Raw genomic sequence first — 27,036 nt, forward strand, 5'->3', positions numbered from 1 at the left:
GAGCGGGGCGGTGCTGCTCACGAGGAGCCAGCGCAGGACGGGCCAGAGCCGGCCAGGCAGGCCCTGGAGGAGGGAGAGGCCCGTGACCTCAGTGTGGTTCACACACAGCCTGCCTAAAGCAGCCTTCGGAAGGGGTCTCCCTCTCCCACTGCCCTGGGAGGCCTGAGGTGGGGAGAGGCGGGAGTCGGGGCCTGGGGAGGGCACAGAACAGACTGTAGAGGAACCGAAGGGGCAGGACGTGCTGAGACGTGAGGGGCAAGGACCGGCACCGAGGGAGGTGGGAGAAGGGCTGCCCTGCACATTGGAGACTGGACGCGGCTGCTGGCGGTGTCACTTCAAGTGTCCCTCCTGCTGTCTGGGCTTTGGTGTTGCTCCCAGTGGTCCTCAACCTTCCTAATGCCGCGACCCTTTAATACAGTTCCTCATGTTGTGGTGACCCCCAACCATAACATTATCTCCGTTGCTACTTCATAACTGTAATTTTGCTACTGTTATGAATCGTCACGTAAATATCTGATATGCAGGATATATTTTCATTGTTCGCGACCCACAGGTTGAGAACCGCTGCTAGGCAGTCCCTGAGCCCTCCCTGCTCGGCCAGCCCAAGGGCCTGGGCTGTGGTGGAGACTGGACCCCCTTGCACCCCTTCTGTGGATCACCCCAGCTGAAGGGCAGAGTCCAAAGGGCAGGAATAGGGAGGGCCGTCATGTAGAGAGGGTTTCTGTGAGGGACAGAAAAGGGACAGGAGAGGGAGACGGGAGTGGGGGACCCAGAGGAGAAAGGGACGGGGAGGGGAGAATAGACCAGAGCTGCCCCTGGGCCGTGGGTGAGGCACGGGGGACAAATGACAGGTTTTCCCCTGAGGGCCCTGCTGTGCCCAGCGGCTGAGGGGACAGTGCTGCCCTGGGTCTGTGGGGATGAGGGAGCAGCATCCTGCCAGTGAAGGAACAGTTTCTAGGTTTGGGGCCTAAGGATCCTTCCGCCCAGGAGGGCTTGGGCATGGTCCTTTAGCAGGCTGGCTGGGCCTCTCAGAGGGCGCCCGTCAGGACAGAAAGCACGATGGTACGCACGCACCCAGCAAAGTGACAGCAATCCTCCAACGCAAGCCGCCCTCCACGGCGTACGTGCACAGACACAGAGGTTCCGTTTTTAAAACACAGAGCACTGCCCTTTGGCGGGGCCGCTCCAAGTCTGCGGTTTTGGGCTTGTGGGTGGAAAAGTGCTTGGCTGTCTGATTCCTAGCCTCTGAAATTGCCGGGGAGACTCTTGAAGTCCCTCTGTGGTTACTTCTCGGCAGGTGTTGGTTCATCCCAGGGCTGCCATTGGGTGGGGACTGTGGGTGGGGCCCTGGGCTGGCTGAGTGCCCCCTGGGGAAAGCTTTCAGGCACAATGACACATTTCTGGTCACCTACTTTGCCACCCATGGGGCAAGCTGGAAAGCAAGAAGGTGGGGGAATGAGAGGGTGTGAGGAAGCCTGTAAGGGCACAGTGCACCTGCAAACCAGGAGGGGAGGCCCGGGGCGGGCCTTGTCTCCCCACGGGTCAGGGCCCTGGCTGGAGCATACAGCCATTTGCAAGAAGGTGGGGGGCCAAGCCTCCTTGGCTCCACCCCAGGGCTGCCCCCCCCGCCCCCCGCAGACGGAGTACGTGGAAGCCCTGGCAAGTGCTCACAGTCACTGGACAGGCTGTCTCTAGTGCCAGACATGCTCCGTTATAACAGCCTTTTTCTGTGACTGCTTTCAGCCTTGACAGCACAGATCACGGCAGGGTGAGGACGCCAGAGAAGCCCGGGGGAGGTGAAAGTGTAGTTCCAAGGGAGCAAACAGGGCTGGTGGCCTTAGCGCCTGTGGGACAGATTCCTAGCCTGAGGACCACGCCTGGCTGCAGATGCATTTTGATTTGAAAGCACCAGATGTTAAGTGAATTGAGTGCCAACGTCTCAGGTCTGCACTCCACCTCCCGCCCCGCCCTGCCCAGCCTGCCTGCCTCACCTACTCAGGTTCCCGGACTGAGCGCACAGGCCTCTGGGCGCAGGACTCCTGCACTTTAGACAGCCTGGCCTCCATGGACGTGTTTTGTTTGGGCGCCAACAGAAAGGAGGCTGCCCTCCCTCCCTGGGAAAAAGACCCTTCCTTCCATCCGCCAGGGCCCAGAACGCCTTCCTACGCCCTCACCTGAAACAGGTAGTCTCCAGGCGGCACGTCGGTGATGTCCACCCACTGGCAGTCGATGTCATGGCGGTACACGTCCCAGCAGCCCATGGTGATGCCCTGCTCGCCAAAGTTGGCACACTCGTAACTCTTCTGGATGTCTGCAGGCAGGTGCCGAGGGAATCCGTCACCAGGCACACGTGGTGCCTCCGCCCTCTGTGCCACCCTCCCCACAGGACCTCAAACAGCCCTGCTGGGTGTGTGACATCCCAGACCCCGCCCTCAGTGTCTCACTTCCTTCCCCAAGCCCCCCAGCCTCAGCTTCAGCAGGGCTCAGCATGCCACCCCATTGTGTGGTGTCTAATCCCCTCTCTTTCAATAGAACCCCATACCCAATTTCCTCCCCACATCCCAGCCAGGGTCCCCCTCCTCCACGAAGCCTTCCCTGGCCACTACGGCCCACATTGGCCTTTCTGAGGAACGACTGGCCTGGGAACGAAGCTCATGCTTGTCGGGAAAAGCCGTGATCTTTAATGTTTAGCTTACTGTGGGGTCATCTTGTCTCTCTCTGGACAATCAGCACTTGAATTTGGGTTCAGGTCTGGTTTGTCTGTCTGACCCTTACTGGGCCAGCGGCTCATATGGCACACAGTAGGTGCTCAAAACCCACTTGTGTGGTCTCATGGCACATCAGTGGCGGCCACATTTATTGAGAGGCTGCCACGTCGGACACTATGCACTGATGTACTGAGAAGAATCCGGTGTCTCCCCTTGAAGAGCCCCAGGCATGCTGGGAGGGCAGGTGCACCCACAGTGCCGGTGGGCAGTCTCTAAGCAGTGTGAGCAGGGTGCTGCCTCTGCCTGGGGGAGCTGAGAGTCTGGGAGTTGCAGGGCTCGTTTGAGCTCCAACTTGAAGGGTAAGAGCCTGTAGGGCAGCGGCACTTGGATTTGGGACACAGGGAGAACGGCTGTGATAGCCAGAGTGGGAGGGGACTGTCTCTGGTCCAAGGGTTAGAGCCTGACCAGTGCCCATCAGCATAACTCTGGGGATCCCGGCGCCTTTATAGCCAGGCCTTGCCCACACCCCGAGTGTAGCCATGGAAGCTCCCATAGAGAAAGGTCATGTGGGGAGTCAGCAGTGGCCAGGGTCCAGCATCACACCTGGGCTCTGGGCTGGGTGGGCACAGCCGTTAGGGCATGGCGTCCCTCTGCAGCCCCCCCAGTACCCCCACAAAGATACCTCCTTCACATTCCGTGTCCTCCAAGCAGAAGCTGGCCTTGTGGCCCTCTGCCACCTTGGTGCCATTGAGGTTCAGGAGATCGTAGTGGGTGAACACTTCCATGCTGTGGTAGTGCCTGGGGTGGGAGACAGGGCCGGGGAATCAGTTTGGGGAGCAACTGCCGCCTGCTAGCAACTGCCTGGCTGGCGATTTGCTTGTGGGGACACCTTGAGTAGCGCTGTCCAAAGGGGTGGCTGATGGGAGAGGAGGGGTGACGGCATAAGGTGGTACCAGGGTGTTTACGTGGGGTCCAGAGTGAGGCAGCAGCTCCTGGGCCTCAGTTCTCTCACCAGCTAAATGGGAATAATAACAAATGGAATGCATGAGGTGTGGGAATTAGTGAGATGAATGGATGAGCACAGGGCCTGGCGTACAATAAGCTCAATAAACTAAGGTATCTGTTCTGAGTGCCTCTAACACCCCCTTCCCCCTCCAGCACTCCAGTGGCTCTCACAGCCCCTTCCTATTTGGTACCCATCCCGCAGGCTAGTAAAAGTTACTGTTCGGTGTCTTTTGAAAACTTTTGGAAGAGGGAATATGGTGGAGAGGGAAAGAAGAGGATGGGGAGGGTCCGTGGAGTAGGGGAGAGGCAGACGAGCAGGCCCTAACGTGTCCCAGGGACAGGCCAGAGGAGCGGGAGCAGGGTGCAGGATGGTCAGCCGCAACTGGAAGTGAACAGCAGGAAGTCTGTGTTCCCTGCATGGAGCAAATGCACACGAGGGGCCAGGCAGCTGCGGAGGGATCGAGGCAGAGGAGGGGCTGCTGTGCAGCCGGCTCCCTGTTTACATACAGTGCCCCATCTCGCTGGGTGGGGATGGGAGGAATTGAGAACAGATGCAGATTCCTGGAAAGTGATGCATTTGGTGCAGAGCGCACAAGGGGAACGTGGCTGCGGGGGCCTCTGAGGCACTGGCTGGCCCGGCCGTCCTGAGCGTGTGTGTCACAGGCTGCGACTACCGAACACGCTCGCCTCCCTCTCACGGGGGACATCTGGGAACGGGGGAAACCGACAAGGCGCCAAGCACGGGAGCAGGAGCCCTTGCGTTGCCTACGCATGACCAGAGTTGTCTCCTCGGGAAGAGAGAATGGTAACACGGCCCCGCCCCAGGAGTAGGATCGGATCGGCAGGAGACAGTGCAGAAATGCCTAACCCTCGGCTGTGACAGGGGTACACAGTGCCTGTCCACTCTCTCCTTATTGCTACCTTTCCCCTTAATAAGAGGAGGAGTGTTTTTATTATCACCACCACCGCTACCATTCCTGCCACTATTCCCAGGCCCACGGTAGCTTCTCCCGTCCACGCCACCTGGCTGGCTTCAGGCTCCCTCCGCTGGAACTGGCACAGCAGAGGACCGAGGGAAGGGGGGGATCAGAAGGGTAGCTTTTCAGAGAGGAAATTAGAGGTTCTTTTCCTCTTCCTCCTGTGTTTGCCTTTGCTGAAAATAATGTCATAAGTTCCTACGCTGGGCTTTTCCCAGGTCACTCATGTTTCTGGGTAAACGAAGCCGAGCCAGGGCCGCTGGCACACTCACAAGGACACATTCTGTGGCAGCTGAGCGATGACTCTGAAAGTCTCTTTCGGCTCCTTGGAGGAGCAAGAGGAGGCTGAGGTCTGACTCACTGCCTAAAACATGTCTGCATCTTTCTGAGAACAGCTTCTGTTACCCTGTTTACCAGCTGGAAGGCGGAAGAGAAATAGGGTTATGCTCCGTTGTCTAAACAAAACTCAGACGGAGACCACAGACAAACTGTTGTGAGGCTGACCTCCTCCCACCCCCGCTGCCTCTGCAAACTTGATCTAAGTCTTCCCCAGCTCTTCAGTCCCCCCACAACACCCCCGTGAACCCTGGGGATGAAACAGCTGGTTTGAGCCTCCCAGCTGTAGCTCGCTGCAGTCTGAAGCCCCTCTGCCTTGCCTCTCCAGCATGTGGACACCACCCCTGGGCCACGTCTCCCTCCCAGCTGGCTGGCTGGAGGGCCCAGGGCATCCCAGGGCACCCCACCCCATCACCCATGCATGCCCCACCCCGGAAGGTGGGAAGGTGTATCCTGGTAATGAGGGTTTATACTTCCTCTTCCCAGGCTGAGGTGCCCTAACCTTTGGACAGGAGAGGAGAGGTAAAGACAGGAAAACTTTGCTTGGAAAGAAATACCAGAACGCTAAGGAGACAGAATGATGTGACCCTTGATGGCGCCATTGTAAGCTGGATAAAGGAGGGACGGCCTTCTGCCAAAAGACTCGAGCCCAGTGTTTGAGGAAGGAGCCTGGGGTCCCTAACAGTGACCACCCCTCTGTGTCATCTTGGGGCTTTCGAAGAACATGGCCCTGTTTCTCATTGTAGGACCCATTCAGCTGGGAGCGATGGCTTTCCTCGTTTGCACTAATTCGAACCAGGGATCCAACTTTGGATCCAGAGATGGGCTCAGTATTTATGGATCTGCTGAGCCAGGATGTTAAATATTCTAGAAAAAAATAATTTTTTTGAGTGGAGGAAGGGCTAGCTTTCATCAGACTCCCACAGGGACCCCATAAAGGTTTGGGGCCAGGAGTCCTGTAGAAAGGCCTCCCGCGGAGCCTGGGGAGTCCCCAGAGCTCTGGGGGCTGGGCGGGGTCTCCCATGCTCCCCGGATCCTCTGGCCACAGGTTCTCAGTTCTAGGCCAGCAGGGACACATGCTCAGCCCCATGTTCTTCCCCGCCCAGCCTCCCAAACCATTTACTGGAACATGTGTAAGCAAGGAAATGACAGACCCCAGGAAAAGCAGGGGCGGCGATCGGAGCAGCACTTCCACGATGTCCCCTGGTGCTCTCTCAGAAGAGAGCCAGCATGTGTCGCACAGACACGCGGGCATGTAATGTATGGGTGGACCGTCATGTGTGGGGCAGAGATGCAATTATCTTCCACTTATAGACGCACAGGCGGCGTCCACCCACAGGCCCTGGCCTCCTCCATGTGTTCCCCATGGAAATCAGGCACCAAGGCGGCCCTGACTCTCATTTTACCCTTTGCCTTCCACCCTGCACCGACACGCTTCCGTATGAAAAGCACAAGTTCTTTGGCTGATGACAACTTTCAGAACATAGGGACAGTCGTTATAAAGGAAAACTGGCAACCGTACATTCTGCCCTAGTCCTTTCTTTCGAAATGAGTTGAACAACTCTATCCCCAAACTGATTCGAATGTGACTAGGCCCTCAGTTGTCCCGGGATAAAGCAGACAGGTTTCTGATGGAGTGTCAGCGGAGGGCACAGAAAGAACACACACATTGGGGTCAGACATGCCCGAGTGGGGTTCCCTGCCCAGTAACTCTTGTGTCACACTAACACGGAGCCTCCGTTTCCTTACCCCGGAAAATGAGGGTGCCCCGGCCTGGCACTTAGAGGGGGTCCCTAACAGTGACCACCACATTATAGGGCAGGAATGACGCCTGGAGATGAGTTAGACCGGGCTTCTCAGGCTGTGGTGTGCACACAGGCGCGTGGTGATCCTGTTAGATTAGATTCGAAGGCACCGGGCCCCGGGGCATAGCAGTGAGGGCAGACACGCCAGCCATGGCCTCGCTGTGAGGAGCGGGGACCACGTGCCAAAGCTCTGCTGTGTACATGGGATTCTGAGGACAGAGACGGGCACTCACTGGACCCACGCCTGGGCCTGCCTCCCTTCCTTTTCCAAAGTGTGCTCCTTCGGCTCCCTCTACCTGCCCAGCCAGGTCCGAGCAGGAAAACATGAACAAGCAGGGGCAGCGGGCTCTGAATTAGAGTTAGAATCAAGGCAAAAAAAAAAAAAAGGAAAATGCAGGAGATGAATGAGGTGGCTTCTGTTGGTTCCAGCTAGAGCTGGCTCCAGGATGTCACTCTGCCCTTGCCCAGGATTTACAGCCCTGGGATCCGACCCACAGACGGGGGCCTGGAAGGGACAGCAGAGGTCCTGGGTGATGTGGCCCAGATGTCCTGACATCGCACAGCTTGTTAGAGGCACAGCGGGGTGGAGAGACCAGGTCTCTGGACTCCTGGGACTAGAACACTTTTCTCCAAACCCACTGTCTTCCTAGAAATACTTAAAACACATACTGGTATTTAAAATGTATTTTTAAGTGAATCTAGAGTCCAATCATTGCAGACCCCCAAGCACCCTGTGGAGGACCAACCTCCTGTGGACACACTTGAACACTGTTGACAGGTCAGTGGAGGCATGAGGTTCTCAAAACGAGGCCTCTTTCCTAGTGTTAGAGGCCTGGGAGGCAAGAGAGAATGGGCTCAGGGAAGGGGGCGTGGGCCAAGGCGACTGGGAGTGGAGACTGGCCAGCCAGTGGGGCAGACCGACTCCCTCCAACTTAGGAACCCCGGCCCCCTGGACTGTGAGGTCTCTCTGTGACCCTGTGATTCTCAGTCCCATCGGGGCCTTGCAGACGGAAGGGAGGCCTCACCTGTGGCAGTCATGCCAGATCCACGCATGGCGGCCGTTCTTGGGCCGGAAGTCGGACTGGCCGTTGTTGTGGATCTGGGAGGAAAAGCGCAGCAGCCGCCGGTGGCCCGTGGTGGGGTTGGTCTGGGCAGCCGAGGCCGAGAGGCAGTTCTCCTCCATGGCGCACTGGAGTATGAACATGGGCCGGTCCTCCAGGTAGGTGCTCTGCTGGACAATCTCCGCATTGAGGACCAGGTCAGGGGCGGCTGCGGAGGGCAGACACTGTGCTCAAGCAAGACCCGACACCCCTCACCCCTTCCCAGGCATTTGACTTCTGATTCCTGAACTGAGACAAACCCCCGTCCCTGCCTGCCTACCACCACCTTCTGGAACTGACTCGCGGTCTCCCTCTCTCAGGGTCACAGTCCTTGAGGAACACCAGCCCACCTTCCTCTTCCCCTTCTGAGTGTCCTGTTGGACGCCTCCGCAGGTATCAGTGCAGATGGGCAAAACGTTGGAAATTGTGCAATCTTTAACGGGTCCATTAGGGTTCATTATATTATTCTCTCTGCTTTTGAGTAGCTTGAGACGTCCCATATGAAAAGCAAATAATAATAAGGATGATGACAAACAATAACAATGTTCTCTCTACCAAAAAGAACCCTCTAATACGTGGGTCCAATTCTTTTGGGAGTGATATAGATCTATTTTCCAACGTGTGTAATATTGTATGTAGACTTAGTCTTTTTGCCAATATCTACTTTTCTTTCATCTCCTTTTATTTTATGCTACCTTGAGTTTTATTTAGGTTTATGTTATCTAAATGCCCTTTTTTTGGGGGGGGAGGTGTATTACAGATATAAATGAATAAGCCATGACAGCAGTGAGATCGCCTCTCTCTGCTTGGATGTGTTCCCCCAGGGGACTGTAGGGTGATGATCTCAGGCTCTCCTCTCAGACAGGATGCAATAGCTTGGGACGTCTGCCCGAAGAAGCCAGCGCTGGCATCCAGCGTCCTGCCTTAACAGGCTGAGGAAATACTGAGTGAGTCTTAAGGGCGTTGATGAGAGACTTGAATTGACTGAGCTCAAGGTTTAATCTTCTCCCTCATGCTCCGTGATAGTAGATGACAGCGCATCATTTTTTATCAAGCACCTGCATATGTTCATTGTCATGTTTAATTTTCAGTTTCTCAAAAAAAACAATTGTGGATCATAGTGGTTAACTAACTTTGCCAAGATCAGCAGTAAGTGGCAGGCAGGGTCTGGTCTCAGATCCTGGGCCTCTCCTGCCTCCCTGATTCACGAGGGAGTGGTTTTACAAGGCCTGGTTGGGAGAGTGGAGTTTGGGGATCAGGAGATGACACGCCTGAAGGCCGTCCTCTGGTGATCTCTCTCTCAGCATGGGCGGGAGGCTTCACACCCTCGGTCATTCTGAATCCTGGCAGGGCTTCCCCTTCTATATTGTCAGTCTTTCTAGAATGCCCAGGGAGTCACCTGGAAGCAAAATCACCTCCAGGCTGTGCAACAGAAAATGACCTACAGAGGAGGGCGGAAGGTAAGAAGGGAAGTGGTGTGTGCTGAGCACCTAGCATGGTCTTCACACTTTGCTAACCTCAGAACCATGCTCCTGCTAAGAGCAAGGATTCTCAGCCACGTAATTTGCCCAAGGTTGCTTAAAGAGTCTACAGTGGCCCTGAGATTCGAACCCAAGGCCCCCAGACACCCTGGTTACTCCCTAACCCTAACCCACCCTGCCATCAAGCAAGGTTCTGTGGGTGGGGTGGGGGAGTCCCTCTTGCCCCCACCTTCTCACTTAACAAGAATTAACCTCTGCGTTCCTTTTTTGCTCAGCCAGTGGCAGAGGCCCCAGAGCCTTTCGAGGAATAACCACTGAGACTCTGGTCCTTTCCTGGAGCCTGGCAAGGAGGGTGGATCCGACCCCCAGGAACTCACTTTCTGAGCAGGCGACTCCAGCCCCATAATGTGCTCCGCCCTGGGGGCAGGCCACGTCCTCATCCTGGCGACAGTGCGCCAGGGACAGCTCCGTTCCCGAGCACTTCACTCCGCTCATGACCACTGTGTTGGCATTGATGTTTTCCTGCCAATACCAGGTCTCCTGGGGAGTCAACAAAAGAAATGGCCAGTGTGTCACCTTGAATGGTCACTTTCTCATGTTCTATCATCGTTCAGCCTCACAAAAGTCTCAACGCTTTATGATCCCATTTGCCAGATGGAGATAACTGAGGCACCAAGAAGCACTTACCCAAGCCATGCAGCTTGTTGTGGCAGCGTGAGCCAGACTCTAGGTCTTCTGACCATGAGCACTGGAGTCTGTCACACCCCCTCCACCCTGGAGAGCATTGCTAAAGTAGCTTTGGTCAAACAACTGTTCAGTGCGGTGTATCAGGAATGGCCGGCACCTGCAATTCATGCTGCCACTGACTTATCCTGAGCCCAGGGCAGACATTACTAATCAATCACAGCACTCTCCTCTGAGTCTGACTGCGATCTCAGAATCCTTCTCAACATAATGCCCCAGGAAGACACTACCAATTGATCAGAACGGGCAGGAGAGAAGAAATGTATTCACATATGGCAGTAGCTCGTTTGCTATCCATATATAGAGAACCTGACTATACATCCCTCATCCTCTGAAAAGAAAACTGGGGCCTCGAGAAGGGACAGATACCAGGTGCAGGCCCAATGCACAACCCCAGCTGAGGCCCGGATGTCTTAGGAATGGGCTGATAAGGAACAAAAATAACCAGACAGCCACTATGTGTAATGAGCACTGTTTTCTGCTCTCCTGAGAGAGACAGTGCCCTGGCTTGTCACAGGCGGTATTAGCGGAGACGCTGTGCTGCCCAGGGAGCTGGCTCCCGGAGGGTGTGGGCAGCAGTGCCAGAGGCCACGGGGCAGCCCTGCTCCGGGCTCACTGCCTTCCCGGACCTGACCGGCGGTCAGGCTCAGCAAGGCTGCCAGGCTTCTTCCAGGTCTCGCCCTTAGAATTCCTCTTTCCTAGCAGGGCCACCTGGGCACGGGAGCTGGAGTCAGGCAGGGTTAGCAAAGCAGGGGGCGGGGGGCTCCAGCCATTCTCCTGCTCTGTGAGAAGCTTAAGGAAAGTCTTTGGAGCAAGGGGCCTGTGGACCTGGGACTGTCCATTCCAAGTCACAGGAGGAAAAGTGAGGCCTGGAAAGGTAGCTGCTCTGCCCAGATCGTTATGCCGTGGCTGTTGGGAGTACAGCTGGGAAGATTCCAGCCTTCTGTCTCCTGCCCCACCCGAGCCTCTTTCTGACACTCTTCTACTCTGGGGGTGCCTGTTCCCTCACAGTAGGGTCCAGAGGGAATAATTTTTGAAGCCAAACGCTACTTGTCTTCTTCTGCTGCCTTTCGGTAGGGCAGGAGCTTGGCTGCCCTCCGCTGAGTCACTCTGAGGAAGGGGCCCGGGGAGGAAGGTGCAGCGGCTGTGACAGGGTTCTGGACGGGCGTGGAAACTTAGCAGCCGATCAACCCGAGAACGCATGAGCAGGGGCTACAGCTGGCCTCCCAGGGAGCGAGCTAAGGCCCAGGGCGTGTTGGGCCTCGGCCTGGGTGGTGGCCACTGCCCTGTAGGACTGAGCTGCTTCCCTCTGCAAAGGGCATAGAAGGACACCCCAAGATTAGGGTGAATCCCAGTGCAAACTGAGTGGACTGGGAAACCAGAGGCCCTCACTCTGCAGTGAGGAGAAGCAGAGGGTGACCCACCCTGGGACTCAGAGTCCTGAGGGGCAGAACTGAGACTGGGAGGAGGTTGCTGCCTCCCACCCAGCCCATGGCGCGTGGCTCTCCTCCTTCTGGGTGGCTGGGGAAGGTCCGTGGGGGGCAGGGGCTGACTAGAGGCGGGAGGATCAGACTGGATGGAGGGGCGGAAACCCGGGCTTCTCACCTGGAAGGCGTTGCTGGCGAACCCCAGGCCCAGCTGCCGGCAGACCACCATGGCCTCCACGATGCCCCAGTTCTCGCCGCACACGGTCCCCCATACAAGGGACCCATTCCTCTCCACCAGCACCTCCACCCGGCCCTCGAAGGGGTTTCGGCCCCCGTTCAGGCGCAGCTGTAGAGAGAAAGGCAGGCATGGTCACCAGGAGGGATGGAGAGGAGCAGCCTCACTGACCTGCCACCAGTCCCAGTTCTCCCATAGGGTCCTGCCTGGGACACTCAATTCAACAGCATCCCCCAGAGCCATGCTCTTACACATTAGGTCCCGCCACAGGCATCCTGGGGCCCTCGCCTGTGTAGCCAGGAGGCCCCTGGACCACCACTGGGTACCACAGCAGAACCTGCCTCTTGGAAGGAGATGCCTCAGTAATCAAAGCTCAGTTCAGGTGCTTGCCTGGCTCCCCGCTGCTCCCCTGGAGTCCACTGGTGGGGAGCTGCTCTTAGAATCAGACACTTGATAGGATGCGCTCAGGGTCCCTAAAATGTTAGAATTCCCGAAGATTTCTTCTGGAACCCTCTTCTCACACACCCTCTCCTTGGTTGGTTCCAGCTCCTGATCCTGTCTCCTCCCACAGTGCCCCCTGCTGCCCTCTCTACCCAGAACTCTCTTCTGGGACCAATAGAGCTAACTGCCTATTAGATAGTTACACTTGGTACCTCTGAGACTCCCAATCCGAACTTGTCCTCTTTTCTCTCTCCACCTAACCCTCTGCTATATCTTCCGCTTGTTCCCTATTTCAGCTAAAGTCACTATCATCTGTCCCAGGGCAGCGAACTTTGCACAAAGGCCAGCCGGTAAGTATTTTAGGCTTTGCGGGCATGTGCTCTCTGTCGTAAGCACATCTCTGCCATGTGGTGTGCAGGCAGTCACGGACGACATGCAAATGACTGGGCGTGGCTGTGTTTCAATAAAGCTGTATTTACAAACACAGGCGGAATGATGGGTCTGGCCTGCAAGCTGTAGTCTGCTGATCCCTAATCCGTTCTGTTATTCAAGCCAGAAATCTGGGAAGCATCTTCAACATCTCTCTCTCTCTCTCTCTCTCTCTCTCTCTCTCTCTCCCCCCACATCCCGGTGGAGTTTATCTCCCAAGTCTCTTTCCAGCCCAGCTACTTCCCTCCCTTCTCCTGGGCAAAACCATCTCTCGCCTCTACTTTTGCTTTCATCCCCGTCAAAGGAAAGAGAGAAACCTTTAATTAATATAACGCACAGGATCCATGAGAAAGAAGCAAACCATGAGTCCAGAGAAGCCCATTCTACTCAGAAGCCAGTCATTTTTAAGCAGCACCTGCTCCGGTCCCTCCCCCGCTTAGAACAGGTGAGTGGCTTCCCAGGCTCCACTGCTCTCCTCCGCCGCCTGTCCCGCGTCTCCCTCATCCTCCTCCCCGACCTCCAGGCTCGTGGGCCTTCCTTCAGTTTCCGTGGCTCCCTAACTGTCTTGACCATGTCCCACGGTAAGTCATACATTTCACATGGAAGCCCACTACACACAGAGGCCCTTTCCTGGCTGATCCTGTTCCTCTTTCCAACTTCATACCCACCGACATTCCCCTCCGATTGGGGTCAGTGCCCCTTACATTCCATGGCTCCCACTGCGGTGAAAGCCCGACCATGGGTTTTCTCTTTGTGCAAGGCAAGCGCCCGCCTTAGGCTTTGATTACCGAGGTGTCTCCTTCCAAGAAGTCCATCTCAAACGAGCACATTGCCGGCCATTCGACCAGATAAAGAGCCAGGCGCCTGTGCCCACGGGGGCCCTTTTGTTTCAGAGATCTTGGTTGATTTTTATAACTGACCATTTGGGCCACTTGTTTTTCCTACCTGCTCTTTAAATCCCATCTCTTATTTTTACAGCCAGCAATAAAAAGTGAGCCCACAGAACCCTCGGTCCCCACCCTTGACCCCAATAAAATCAGAACCCCTGCCCTGAGCACTCTCTCTCTCTACCTGTGACCTCACTTGTGTGGCCCCAAGTGTGCTGTGTGATTTCAGTCTGTGATAATAAACCTGTATGTTTTCAAAAGTCTCTGATGGTTATAGCTGAAGGGCATCTTGTAATCATAACAAGAACCACAGGGGCCAGTGCAACCACAACACTGGCTACTGGTAGGCTGAGCCCAGCACAAAACACCTATACATCCCCTTAGCACTTGTGACAGTTATGCTTAAGCTACCTTACCATTTGTTTAAGGTCTGTCTCCTCCGCGAATATAAGATCCAAGGGCAGAGCTGACTTTGTCTATTCTCCTGTGTGATCAATATCAAAGGCAGCACCTCAGGAATGTTAGGTACTCCACCACCATTTTTTGGAATGAATGAATAAATTATCAGTCTTACAGAATGGAAGCATGGACCAACTTATATGAGCTCAAGCAGGGAGATCTGACATTTGGGGAAGGGTTCTAAAAATGCAAACCTTAATCCAAACACAGTACCTTGCTACCCTTCATGCTTCTAACAATTCATGCCTTTAGGATAGGGCATGACACCTCCAGGAATCCTCAGCACATTAAGTTGCCTGGTCAACAGTCCTTAGCAACAGCACAGCAGCCGACCAATCCTTAGCTATAGCATGGCCCCTGGGGCACAGGTCTTAATTCCTGTTATGAACTTAAGGGCTGCAAGGTCAATAGGTCAGCCGGCAAAGAGACAAGCCAAGGGCAGCCACAATGTTCCATCGACCTCCCGGGGTTGTTGAGTAGATGAATAACATGAGATAGTTCATGGACAGAGCTCAGACAGGGCCTGGCACTCAGGAAGTGCTCGAGAAATGTTAGGCACTGTTTAGCTATGACCATTATCAGCTGCGAGTCCCATCAGAAAACAAAACGCTCCTCAGAGCAGATGGAAGGGCTCAGTCAGGCAAGAGGCCTGGCCTTCAGGAGGCCGACACTGGTCTTCCTGATGCCTCTGGCTCGGCTGTGGCTGGATAGACAACCAGCTCCAAGTCTGTGGCCTGCATTAGCCGTTCCACGAAAAGTCAACTGATTTTTCTAGGAATCATCTCTCTTAGGTCCTTATTGCTAGAGGGGCAAACTGAAGCCTCAAAGAGATTAAGGAATTGGCTAGTGAGTGTTTGTTATAAACTAATGTGTGCCCCTCCCCCCTCCAATTCATACATTGAATTAATATGCTAATCCCTAATGTAGCTGTATTTGAAGAGCCTTTCCAGAGGTAATTAGGTTAAATGCAGTCATATGGGTGGGGCCCTAATCCAACCAGACTGGTGTTCTTACTAGAAAGAAGAGGAAGAGACACCAGGGATGCACAAGCGCAGAGGAAAGGCCATGTGAGGACACAGTGAGAACTGAAAGCCCAGGAGAGAGGCCTCAGGAGAAACCAACCCTGCCAGCACCTTGATCTTGGACTTCCAGCCTCCAGAACTATGAGTCAATAAATTTTTATTGTTTAAACTACCCAGGTCTGTGGTATTTTGTTCTGCCAGTGCCAGCAAACTACCAGTGATAAAACTCAGGAGTCTCTGCCCAGTGTTGCTGCCAGTACGTCTGGGGGCCCTAAGCCGGCCGTGCAGAAGCCTGGTCGTCTGCTGTGGCGAGAACTGGTGCAGCCCATAGGGATTTCTTTCAGAGGTGACTATCCTCATTCCCTCCCAGGTGGAAGAAACAGCGGATCTAGGTGTAAAACTCTCCCACACTCTGTAGTTGAGACCAGGGGCCACCTCCTGTAGCCTGGAGGGCCCCTGAAAGGGTGAGGGCTGTTTGTGCTGGGAGTTTGGTGCCTCTGCTGGCATCACTGGGCCTGGCCCAGCAATTCCCACCATAAAATAGTTCTGGAAAATTTCACTTCCTTTGGCCCAGATCTTTCATTTGGATTGAAAACCCCACTCCACCCAACTCCAATCTGTCTGAAGTGAATGGTGCCACAGCAAGCCAGACTGAGTGCAGTCGGCATTTACAGCTCTGTTATGGCTATCAGAACGCGGCTGGGCGATCACAGATGCCGGCCTTCCCGCCGCTGTGAGGCTGTGGCCCACACTCCTGCTCACACACGAGCAAATGTGTGGCTTGTCCAAGTGCAACTGGGTGCCCATTTTTGGCCTTTTGGGCAATGAGTTGCATAAGTTCAGTAGCACCTTTGGCATTACTGTCCAAGCAGGAGCCCAGCTGGGGAACCATCCTGCACCCTGATGTATCTATGTTTGCTGATTTTAAAAATATTTTTTTTATTGATTTCAGAGAGGAAGGGAGAGGGAGAGAGAGATAGAAACATCAACGATGAGAGAGAATCATTGATTGGCCACCTCCTGCATGCTCCCTACTGGGGATTGAGCCTGTAACCCATGCATGAGCTCTTGACTGGAATTGAACCTGGGTCCCTTCAGTCCGCAGGCTGACGCTCTATCTACTGAGCCAAACCAGCTAGGGCCATGTTTGCTCATTTTAAAACATGGACTCAGAAAGCTCTTCTGACGTGCCACCACCAGACGATGCACAGACGTGACCACACTTGTGGCATAATGAAGAACATTACATAGGCTTCACCGGGCCTTTTGGTAACATTGGAGAGATCTCCTGGCGAAGAGGAAGTCATCTGTTGGCTACTCCTGTGGGCAAGGACATCCAAGCTAGGAGACACAATGTAGGTTTTCAAGGCCCTATCTCAGGACAGGAAGGTGTGTCTTTGGCTTAATGCTGTTAAGATTCCCTTTTCTTTCCCTCTGGTTACCAACGTACTATCTGTACTTGCTTATATCTGTGTGGTTTGCAGATCTGCTGTCAATGTGGTTCCTCTGGACCCTCGGAAAGGGCTCTTGCCAAGGGTGTCACAGGTGCTGTAGACCTGAGTCCCTCAGAAAGGACTGCCTTGCGATCTCCCCATACGTCCAGTCCCAGTGCAGATGTGGCACCTGGCAGACGCTCAGTGTCTGCCACTAAGGACAGTGGTGCTTATACATGTTTTCTTTTTGGCACATTTACAAATGCCAGGTGGCAATGCCATGAATAGTGATGCAGCTGAGCCTGACACCTTCCTGAGATTGCTGTCAGAGTACCCTCACACCACCTGCGAGAAACCTTCAGCGTGAGGCCAATGGGCCTGCAATTTCTGAGGCCTCAATGACCTAAACACGACACGGTCCCATCTGTGTGTCCAGCCCCTTCACCTTCTTCTGGAAGCCCATGGCAGGGGTATTACATCTCACTCCAGCATCCTCCTCGTGGTTGCAGCCCTGGGACTCGGCATTGAACTTGCAGTCAATGATGGACTTCTCGTTCCCAGTGCACTCGATCTCGTTGAGATGGATGGGTCCTATCCCTGGAGAAGAAAATAAGCATGGGCTATGAGAGCTCCTGAAGGAAAGTTTCAGCAATTGGCAAGAAAATCCCAAATAATAAGAACACTTCTCTCCCATCCTCAGAACTCTCCCAATAGCCTCCCACAATCAGCTCAATGACCCAGTCTTTCCTGCCTGGAAAGAATTGCTTCTCCCATAAGAGCTAATGAGGATTGTACTAACTTGTGTGATCTTGGACAACTCGCTCAGCCTCCTGAATATTGGTTTTCTCCCTTAAATAAAGGAGACGAACTAGAAGGTATCTAGGTTTCCTTCCCAACTTGCATTTATGAACCTGAAAAGGGTGACTATGGCTCCATGGTTGGGGTCCCTTTAGGAAGAGATGGCATGCTCAAATTGGATGATCTGAAGAAAGTTAGAAAAATAGATTTTTACAATAAAGGTATGAACAGAGTGTAGTGAACAAAGGACAGTCCAGTGCTCGGGGGCTACTAGCACTGGGCACAGATACCAGACTAAACCTGCAGGAGTGAGAGGAGATGCCAATATCTAACCCAGGAGAGCAAAGAGCTGTGTGGAAAGGCATCTGAAAAGAGCTGTTACCCTTGGTTGAGAGACAGGGTGGCTACAGGGACTTTGCAGGGAGAAGAAATACCTGGCATCTCTCTTCTCCCATCTCCAGTCTGCTGTCAGTGCTCCCTGCTGGCCACACCCAAATGTGCCTCTTGATTTTATGGGTAAGGGTGGAGAGTGGAGCTGGAGGGGGTGATGGAAGAACCCTGCAAATGACCTAGGTGAGCGGGAAGCTCTCATACAGGCAGAGATAACAAGGGGAAGCTTCCCCCTGCTGGGGAGAAAGAATTCCCAGGCTGACCAGCATTCAGCTCAACTCAGCCACTCATCACGACGGATCAAAGCCCACTGTTTCCAGCTTTGGGCTGCATCGACTCCCACCTTGGTCCCTGGCCTGTCTGTGACCTTCTCCCTCTCCAGATCCTCACCACCTTCTTGACTCTCATCACTCAAACGCCCGCTAAAACCTCCCATCTTTACGATGACCCTCTCCGGACCCCTGCAGCTCCCTCTGGCCCATCACTTTTGTCCCCTTCAGGGAGAATTTCTTGAGAGCAACATCTGTTGTTCTCTGCTTCCACAGCCAACAGTAGGCTTGTCCCCAGTCTGTTTCCTCGCCAGCCCTCCCCCATCCCAGGAAAAGGCCCCTCCACCCACCTGGCTATTCTCACCAGAACCCAGAGCTCATCTCTAGTACCGCCTCCTTCTTCACCAAAAGCAGTCCATTACCACATTCTGTTCACTCCCCCAAAGCCGAGTGCTTTTGTTTTTCATTTCTGCTACAACACTAGTCCAACCCTGCCGTCTCCCATTTGGATGAATTCAATAGTCTCTAGTCTTCCTCCTGTTTGCTTATTCCAAAATATTTTCCACACGGCAGCCCAAGAGATTTTCTAATGCAAATGGAATCATGTCACTTTTCATCTTAAATCCCTGCAGTAGCCTCTCACTGTCCCAATGGTAAAATCCACAGTCATAGGCAGTCACCTCCATCTTTTACCACATTATATGAGGTCTTTGTGGAAGTGTCTGCCTCCCCCAGGGGGCCTCCCAGGCCCTGTGGAATCTGACCTCCACTTAGCCTCCTGGCTCTGCCAGCTCCTCCCCCTCAGCCATATCGTCTCCTGAGCCAAGGGTTTCCCTCTGCGTGGACCCCCTGCCTGGACTGTCTTCCTCCCAGTCCTCACCACTAACTCCTGCTCATCTTTCAGGGCTCAGCTTCAATGCCATTTCTTTGGAGATGCCTTTCTGACCCCATCTCAGCTGGGTCTTCTCAGGGAGCCGTCCACTGAGCACTCTGCTTCGCGTTCATTCACGTGGCTCTCTGTTCAATGTCTGTCTGTCTCCCACGAGAGGGCCCACGAGAGCAGGCACTATGTCTGTGGTCCTTTAGTTTTTTTTTATATTAGTTTTTATTTTAAATTGATTTCAGAGAGGAAGGGAGAGGGAGAGATAGACACATCAATGATGAGAGAGAATCATAGATTAGCCACCTCCTGCACACCCCTTACTGTGATTGAGCCCATAACTGACCAGGAATTGAACTGTGACCTCCTGGTTCATAGGTCAATGCTCAACCACCGAGCCACATCGGCCAGCCTCTGTGTTCCTTTTGTATTCTCAACCAGGCCCCGGCAAAAAAGAAGTGCTGCAGATAGTGTCTGGATGGATGTTGTCTCCACTGAGAACTTGTTGTATGTTGGCCTCTGTGCTAGGAGTTGGGGACTCATAAATGAAGAAGGCAGGCCCCTGCCATGAAGTGCTCAGTTAGTCTGTGGGGGAGGCAGACACTTATGCAAGGACTTGTAATGTGGTAAAAGATGGAGGTGACTACCTATGATTTTAAAAAAATTCTCACCTGAGGATAGGTTTTATTGATTTTAGAGAGAAAGAGAGTGAGAGAGAAAACATCAAAGGGAGAAAGAAACATCAATTGGTTGCCTCCCATACACACCTGGGTCAAACCCACAACCTAGGTATATGCCCTGACCTGGAATCGAACCCTAAACCTTTTGGTGTTTGGGATGACACTCCAACCAACTGAGCCACCAGCCAGGGCCTACCTATGTTTTGAACCTAAAGGAAGGGCCCTTGGCTATGCCACGGGGTCTGAAGACACCAGTATCTAGGCTCACTGAGGCCAAAAATTAACTTCTAAGAGCAACCCATGTTATAAAAGCCAAGTTCCATTTCCTTGGAAATTCATAAGTGATGAATTTGTACAATTCCCTAGAATTTTACAAAATTTACAAAAAACATCTGTAACTATGGCTGGAAGCATCCAAGGACTCAGAGTGGAAAGGCTGTGATAAAATAGAGATCCTAAACAGGGCTCTGGAAGCAAGCGGAGGCCACAGCTCGTGAATTAAGATGGGCATAGAAGTGGGCAGCAACCTGGGACTGCAGTTAGATCAGGCAGAATTTGTTTGATGATTGTGAGGATCATGATGATGGTGGTGATGATGGTGGTGATGATAATGGTGATGATGATGATGGTAATGGTATAATGATGGTGGTGGTGATGATGGTGGCGGTAATAATGGGTGGTGATGATGGTGGTGGTAATAATGGTGGTGATGATGATGGTAATGGTATAATGATGGTGATGGTGATGATGATGGTAATGGTATAATGATGGTGGTGGTGATGATGGTAATGGTATAATGATGGTGGGGGTGATGATGAGGATGACAGTGAGGATGATGACTGTGGTGATGAGGATATCTGATATTTGAGCACTTACTCTGTGCTGGATTCTGTCCTATACACATTGCTTCTATTAAATCATTAAATCATCACAACAACCCAATAAAATGAGGAAACTGGAGATGAAAGATTAAATAACTGGCCCAATGGTAGGTATTATTTTCATTATTATTATATTATTTTGTTAATCCTCACTAGAGGATATTTTCTCCATTGATTTTCAGAGAGTGGAAGGGAAGGGGAGATACAGAAAGAGAGAGAAACATTGATGTGAGAGAGAGACATCAATTGGTTGCCCCCACATGTGTTCCAAACAGGGCTGGGGATCAAGTCTGCCACTGAGTGGAATCGAACCCGAGACCCTTCAGTCCACCGGTCGACACTCTGTCCACTGAGCCAAACCAGCTAGGGCTTTAGTATTATTCTTACATGTCATAACCTCTTTGTTAGTGTAAGTTATCTTTGGGGTTATATCATTTTTTCCACTTGAGATGAGCTCCTAGAGAACAGAAATGATTACCCCAAGTGATTGTGGAATAAGTAAATTCTCCATTGCACCGTGCAGACCACATACTAACTCAACGAGTGTTTGTGGATTGCTAGACTATAAAGGAAATATTAACACAAGAGCTTAGCATGCTTTAGACTCCAACAAACATCTGGTTGGTCTCCTTCTGGCCTACCTGATATAAACTTACGTGGCTTTCTCAGACACCGGGGGCCGAGGCCCAGAGAGCAGCGCCCGCTTTCCCGCAGCATGCATACTCATGGACACCAGGCAGAGCACCGAGCTGGGGAAACCAGTGCTTCTCACCCTTGTTTTCTGCACCACCCAGTTCTGTGGTGGGTTGGGCAGGGCAGGAGGTGTCCATGGAAGGCGCTGGCTGCAGCACGGCCAGTGGGGTCTGAGGCTCCTGCCTTCTGTTGTTGACCTAGATTTAACCTGCATCCTGATCCCCAGCTTCTGCTTATTCCTGGGCTCTGGACTGTACCCTGGATTGCTCCCCACCTCCACCGTGGCCCTGCTCTTCCTTCTTGTACAAGCTCTGGCCGCAGGTGACTACAGGGAGCCAGGTATGGACTCTGGATCCACAAACACCTCTGCAGGTTGCAATCACATTTTTAAGGGCCAAAAGAAGAGACTAGGACACAGCAGTGTTTTTTGCATGTTGTAAAGGTTAGCATTGTTTCACAAAGTTTTATTTCAGCTTTGTGTGTATGGCATACACTGTCACATGTATTTCTGATTGGGCATTGCAAGCAAAAGGGTTTTAAAGCTCTAGAGCAGTGATTTTCAACCTTTTCATCTCATGGTACACATAAACTAATTACTAAAATTCTGCGGCACACAAAAAATGTATTTTATTTTTTTGCCAATCAGACAAAAAAAGTATAAATTTTGATTTACTCATACTGGACAGCTATTGTTGTATTGGCAGTTGTCACATTGTTACTTGATAATCTAAGGGTAAAGAGGTCAGTGCTCCTGACTAAATAGTCAGGTATCGCATGTTTTAAAAATTCTTGCAGTACACCGGCTGAAAATCGCTGTTCTAGAGCTTCCCTGTCCAATGCAGTAGCACTTGGACTGTGGCCAGTGCAGACTGAGATGTACTGTGAGTGTACATAACACCCTGGATTTCAAGGAGTTGGTACACGAAATGTCAATTATTTCATTAATAGCATTTATATTGATTTCATGTTGAAATAAAAATATTTCATATTTTCTAGGTAAATAAAATATATTATTAAAATTAATTTCACCTGCTTATTTTTGTTAATATTTTTATTGACTTTTTTTTTGAGAGAGAGAGGAAGGGAGAGGAAGAGAGAAAGATCAATGTGGGAGCAAAACATCAATCAGCTGCCTCCAGCACTGAGGATTGAGCCTGCAACCCAGGCATGTGCCCTGACTGAGTATCAAACTGACAACTTTTTTGATGGATGGGACGATGCCCAACTAACTGAGCCACCCTGGCCAGGGCTCTCCTGCTTTTTGTTTGTTTGTTTGTTTACTTATTTTACGTGGCTACTAGAAAACTTAAAATTATGTCTAGAAAATGTTAAATAGGTAAATGGGTTGTGTAATATTTCTAGTGGACAATGCAAGTCTTGAATGTGTAAACTTCTTTACTATGTTAGTTCAGCTGACCCTACTTGTGCAACCGGAACTCATTCATTCATCCATTCATTCATTCTTGAAAAATTAGCATTCCTGGCACAATACAAGCTGGGCACAGACTCGGCACTAAGGACACAGAGATAAAAGACAGAGGCCCTCCCCACACGCAACGCTCAGTCCCGGGGCTTGGAGGATGCATAGACAGACGGCCGGAACGGAATGCGGTCTGAGTGCCGTGGGTCGTGCACCACAAGGCGCAGTGCCCGACTCTGACCTGACATCCATCCTGGTGAGAAGCACAAGTTTCAGAGAATCACAGGAGGTTGGAGTCAGACAGAACCTCAGACATAAATCCAGAAAAAACTCTGAGGCCCAGAAGGCCACTCAAAGGCACTGTGCAAGCAGGGTCGGGGCTGGGACTGGGACTCTCAGTGGTCACCCTCTCACTGCCCTCACTTGGGTGTGGTCACTGCTCTACCAGCCAGAGCCAGGACTACGGGACTGACCCCATCTGCTCTGTGACCTGACACTGAGTGTGGACTTTTCTCTCTCTGCCCATCAGAGTGGACCCCACCCAGTGTGGCAACAGATAGTAAATCATCCAATGGTCCTTTCGTGCATCATAAATGTCAAACATCTCATTCTCCCAGAGTTCCGCAGGCCCTTGGAAGCCTTCGGCTGCTCTGGGCAGTGCAGTAATTAGGTCAAACAGCACATACCCAGGAGACATGGGATGTTTATGTTACCCAGGGCTTGTTTATTCCTCAAAATGAGCTTGGTCTCTGTCCTGTTGGCCTTGGGAGAGCACAAACCATCACATCAGCCAACCAGAAAAATGCTCTGTCCTAAATATTCGAGATTTAAGGGAAGCCCATACCAGGAGGGCGAGGACTGTCGCACGGCCTGACAGGTACACTGTCATTAAAGTCCACCCTAGACCCCAAACCTCAGTGCACGCCCAGGAAGTCTGCAGAGATCGGAGAGTGACGGTAGAGAGGTGTTCTGAAAGTGAGCAGGACTTATTGCAAAGGGAAAGGCCCAAATCTGAGTGAGACTCTCTACCATTAACTCCATTAACTCTCGGATGACCTTGGGCTGTTCTCCAGAGCCTCAAATTCCTCATTGTTTGGAGTAGACAGCCTGAGCTCCCCTCCAGCAATGCTGCCTCAGGAGCCAGGACTCTCTCCAGTCCCTGCTATTATTTCCATCTCGGGGCTGGGATCTATGACCTCACTGCATTCCTTTCTGTGGGGCAATGGCCCTATGTCTGACAGCTTAGAAACATCCTTTCCCCTCAGGACAGGGCACCGCACACCTCCTCCCCGCCCATTCTCCCTCCTCCCCACCCATTCTCCCTCCTCCCCACCCATTCTCCCTCCTCCCGGGCCCTCCAGCCAGGTGCACTGTAGCCGCCCTGCTGGTCTGCACTGAGGGCTGCTTTCCCTGCTCAGTTCCCAGTTCCCAGGAGAGGCTGGGCACTCGCTGGGCTGCAGTGTCTGGGTGAAGGGCTGCCTTCTGAAGACCCAGGGCTCGCACGGGTCAGTGGCCTCATGGGCCAGGCAGGAAGGGACACTCTGTTGTGTTGTCATGTCACGTCCACAACATTGCTCTCAGCTTGAAAGTCCCTTGTGTTTTGTTCTTTGCTCAAACAGAACATTTGTTCAGGACACTTAATAAAAACCAGGCCCCTTCTCCTTCGCATCCCATGACATCGGAGAGGGGTATCATGTTCCCAGTGTCTGGGAGCAGGGAGGTTTGCCGGAGTGGGAGAGTAAGAGGACATCGGCGGTTCCTTTGTGCCCGGGGTGGTCCACAGCCTGATGAACCCCGAGGCCCTCTCCTGGAGGACCCTCCCAAGATTTCCAGTTGCTCAGCGGGGCAGTGGGAGCCCTGGGTTAGGGGTTGGGAGACCCCCATTACTCATTGACGGCTAATATGTTGTCTCATCTCCCTTCTTTGGGTCTCAGCTTCCAAATCCGGAACATGGGGACTCAGTTTCCCTAAGGCCCTTCCAGCTCTGACTACCCAGGGAGAGGCCTGGGAGTCTCTAAGAGAAGCAGCCGCTGGGGGCAGGAGAAGGAGAGCCTGGGAAGCCCCTGCAGCCAGCCGTGCTGGGCTCCTCTGCCATAGTCCCCGTGGAGAGAGCCCACCACATGTCCTCCCACTCCTTACCTTGCCCGAGCCGGGAGCCAGTGACGGCCTCTTTGGCACTTCCAAAGCCCAGCTCTCGGCAGACCACGCTGGCAGACACCAGGTCCCACTTGTCATCACAGATGGTACCCCATTCGCCGTTCTTGAGCACCTCCACGCGGCCCTCCCCGATGTTGGCACCACCTCTCAACCGCACCAGGGGCTGCTGAAGAGACACATGATTCTGATGAGTGCGGAGGCTGATGCACGTTCAGCGGGCAGTCACTGCCCACCCCTTCCCTTCCCAACTGCCCACCCCAAGCCCAGGCACCGGGGCCAGGAGCTAAAACTGTTCTAGGTGTGTGTGTGTGTGTGTGTGTGTGTGTTTGTGGCCGGGACACTCACTCTGAAGGTCGGCTCTGCTTGGCAGTCTCTTATGGCGCTTTAGTCCTGGGCCACTGGGGAGCCCACCGGGACCCTCATCAGCTCGTCCCCCAACCCATGCCTGGCTCCAGGACCTTGTCACCAACCCTTCCCTCCACCCCCTCATCCAGAACCTCAAGCTTTAGAGCTACAGAAAGAGCTCCTACCCCCAAGTCTGCAGACCCCAGATGGATGTCATTCCACCCGACTGTAACAGAGCCCTGTAAAAGCAGGGCCCTGCCTGGCCACCGCGCTCAGTCCTGACCACACTCAAGTCCAATGGGCCCCACTCTTCAGAAGATGCAGACAGGGCGGGAGGTTACAGATTAAACACACCCCTGACGCTCACTGGCAGCCTGGAAGCCTGATCACCTATGGGGTGTGCTTCATTGCGTAGGCGTCACAGCCTCTCTCCACCAGCGTCGTGGCCCCCTGGACTGCACCTTAGGAGATGGGAGCCGGGTCACCTGACTCCATCTGCCCACACACCCTGGTCTGCAACAGCTTCTGTGCATGCGTGTGTGTACCTGTGTGTTGGGGTGGGGACTCTGAAGGCTTCGAGGCTCTGTTGACTCTCATTTGATTCAACACAGAGGGAGTTAAGGGGTGACTGCACAGCTGTTCCATCAGCCCGGGGCTCCCTTCACCCCCATCCCTACCCCTCCCGATGGCCCAGCCAAAGCAGGCCTGATTGGAGTGGTGTTTATTAATATATTTTTTCAAAAATTGATTTTAGAAAGAGAGTAAGAAAGAGGAAGAGAGAGAGAGAGAAAGAGAGAGGAACATTGATGTGAAAGCTGACCATCAATGACTGCCTCCTGCATTCCCCTTACATGGGCATGTTCCCTGACCCAGAATTGAGCCAGCAACCTTTTGGTGCGCAGGACGATGCCCAACCCACTGAGCCACACAGGCCAGGGCTGGAGGTGGAGGTTTTTAAACATTCACATATACACCAGCCACCTTGAGGGCCCAGGGATCTGACAAAACCCTGTGTCTCCATCCTCCAGCCGAGGTTCCCACTTGGTCACATCTCTCTCCCCCACTAACTGCATCTCACGCTGCCATGGCAGGGTGGGGTGCTGTAACAGCACCCAGTTCTACAGCTCTCAGGGGCTGCTCGGACCCTGCCACTAGGGGGAGACAAAAAACGGGACGGGGTGGGTGCAAATGCCCACTGGCTTCAGGAGCTCTAATTGTAGCAAAACAGTAACACTGCTGGCTCCAGCCCGTTCCCTGCGGCCTAGGACCCTCGCTTCTCCCACCGCCCTGCCCAAGCTGTCTGGCTGGATGCCAGCCCCTTCCCAGGGAGCGGGCCATCCCTGACCCACGCTCAGTGGAGGCAGAGCGCCAGCAGCCTCGCCGCAGCCTGCAGTGGCCAGGCCGAGTCAGCCTGGAGGGAAGAGAGCAACCAAGGGAAAATGTGATGTAAGGCTCCCTTGCCTTTTTGCTTTTTTAATTGGTTTGGTATGAACTTGATTCATCTGCTTTAAACCGCATAGTAAGAGGAATTTCCAAACAGTAGGTCCTGGGATCGGACACATGAGGAAAGCTCAGAGACTCAGGCTGAGGCCACACAAAGGATGTGGCCATGAAATCACATGGCAGGGGCCCCAGTGGGGGGGTGGGGAGTGGGAGACAGCAGGGGGCGGGGGCGCGGGCACTGTTCAGGTGTTGTGGGGCTGCACACCTGTGTGGTCAGGTTTGTACACTTTGGAGGCCCCTGTGAGGGGCCCTCTGGTTGATGCTGGGCTGCAACACTCACTTCACCCCTTTCCTTGAAGGCCTATTCTTTTGTCCAAACACTCCACCTCCAGTGTGGGCGGGGCCCCAGTGTGAGAGGGACCCCAGTGTGGGAGGGACCCCAGTGTGAGAGGGACCCCAGTTGGGCAGGGCCCCAGTATGTCTTCTGTCCTGGTTTCCCTTTCGGGGTGGATATGTTGTTACCCCCTTTCCCAAAGCAGGTCATTGATGTTGGTGGGGAGGGGCAATTGGAGAGGATGGAGGGGAGAGACG

General features: G+C 53.3%; 1 protein-coding gene across 1 annotated transcript in view; it reads right to left on the reverse strand.

The window, feature by feature from the left end:
* The window catches only part of LOXL2 (lysyl oxidase like 2), a 101,479-nt gene that overhangs the window by 1,898 nt on the left and 72,545 nt on the right, over window positions 1-27,036 (reverse strand). Inside the window, exons 7-13 of the mRNA XM_006771928.2 lie at window positions 24,640-24,823; window positions 16,935-17,086; window positions 11,762-11,929; window positions 9,790-9,952; window positions 7,857-8,100; window positions 3,391-3,506; window positions 2,175-2,311 (exon numbers count right to left, since the gene is read on the reverse strand). Of these exons, the coding sequence (XP_006771991.1) occupies window positions 2,175-2,311; window positions 3,391-3,506; window positions 7,857-8,100; window positions 9,790-9,952; window positions 11,762-11,929; window positions 16,935-17,086; window positions 24,640-24,823 (1,164 nt within the window). The remainder of the gene's footprint in view (window positions 1-2,174; window positions 2,312-3,390; window positions 3,507-7,856; window positions 8,101-9,789; window positions 9,953-11,761; window positions 11,930-16,934; window positions 17,087-24,639; window positions 24,824-27,036) is intronic.

Source organism: Myotis davidii, unplaced genomic scaffold, assembly GCF_000327345.1.
Source record: "Myotis davidii unplaced genomic scaffold, ASM32734v1 scaffold1166, whole genome shotgun sequence".
NCBI lineage: Eukaryota > Metazoa > Chordata > Mammalia > Chiroptera > Vespertilionidae > Myotis > Myotis davidii.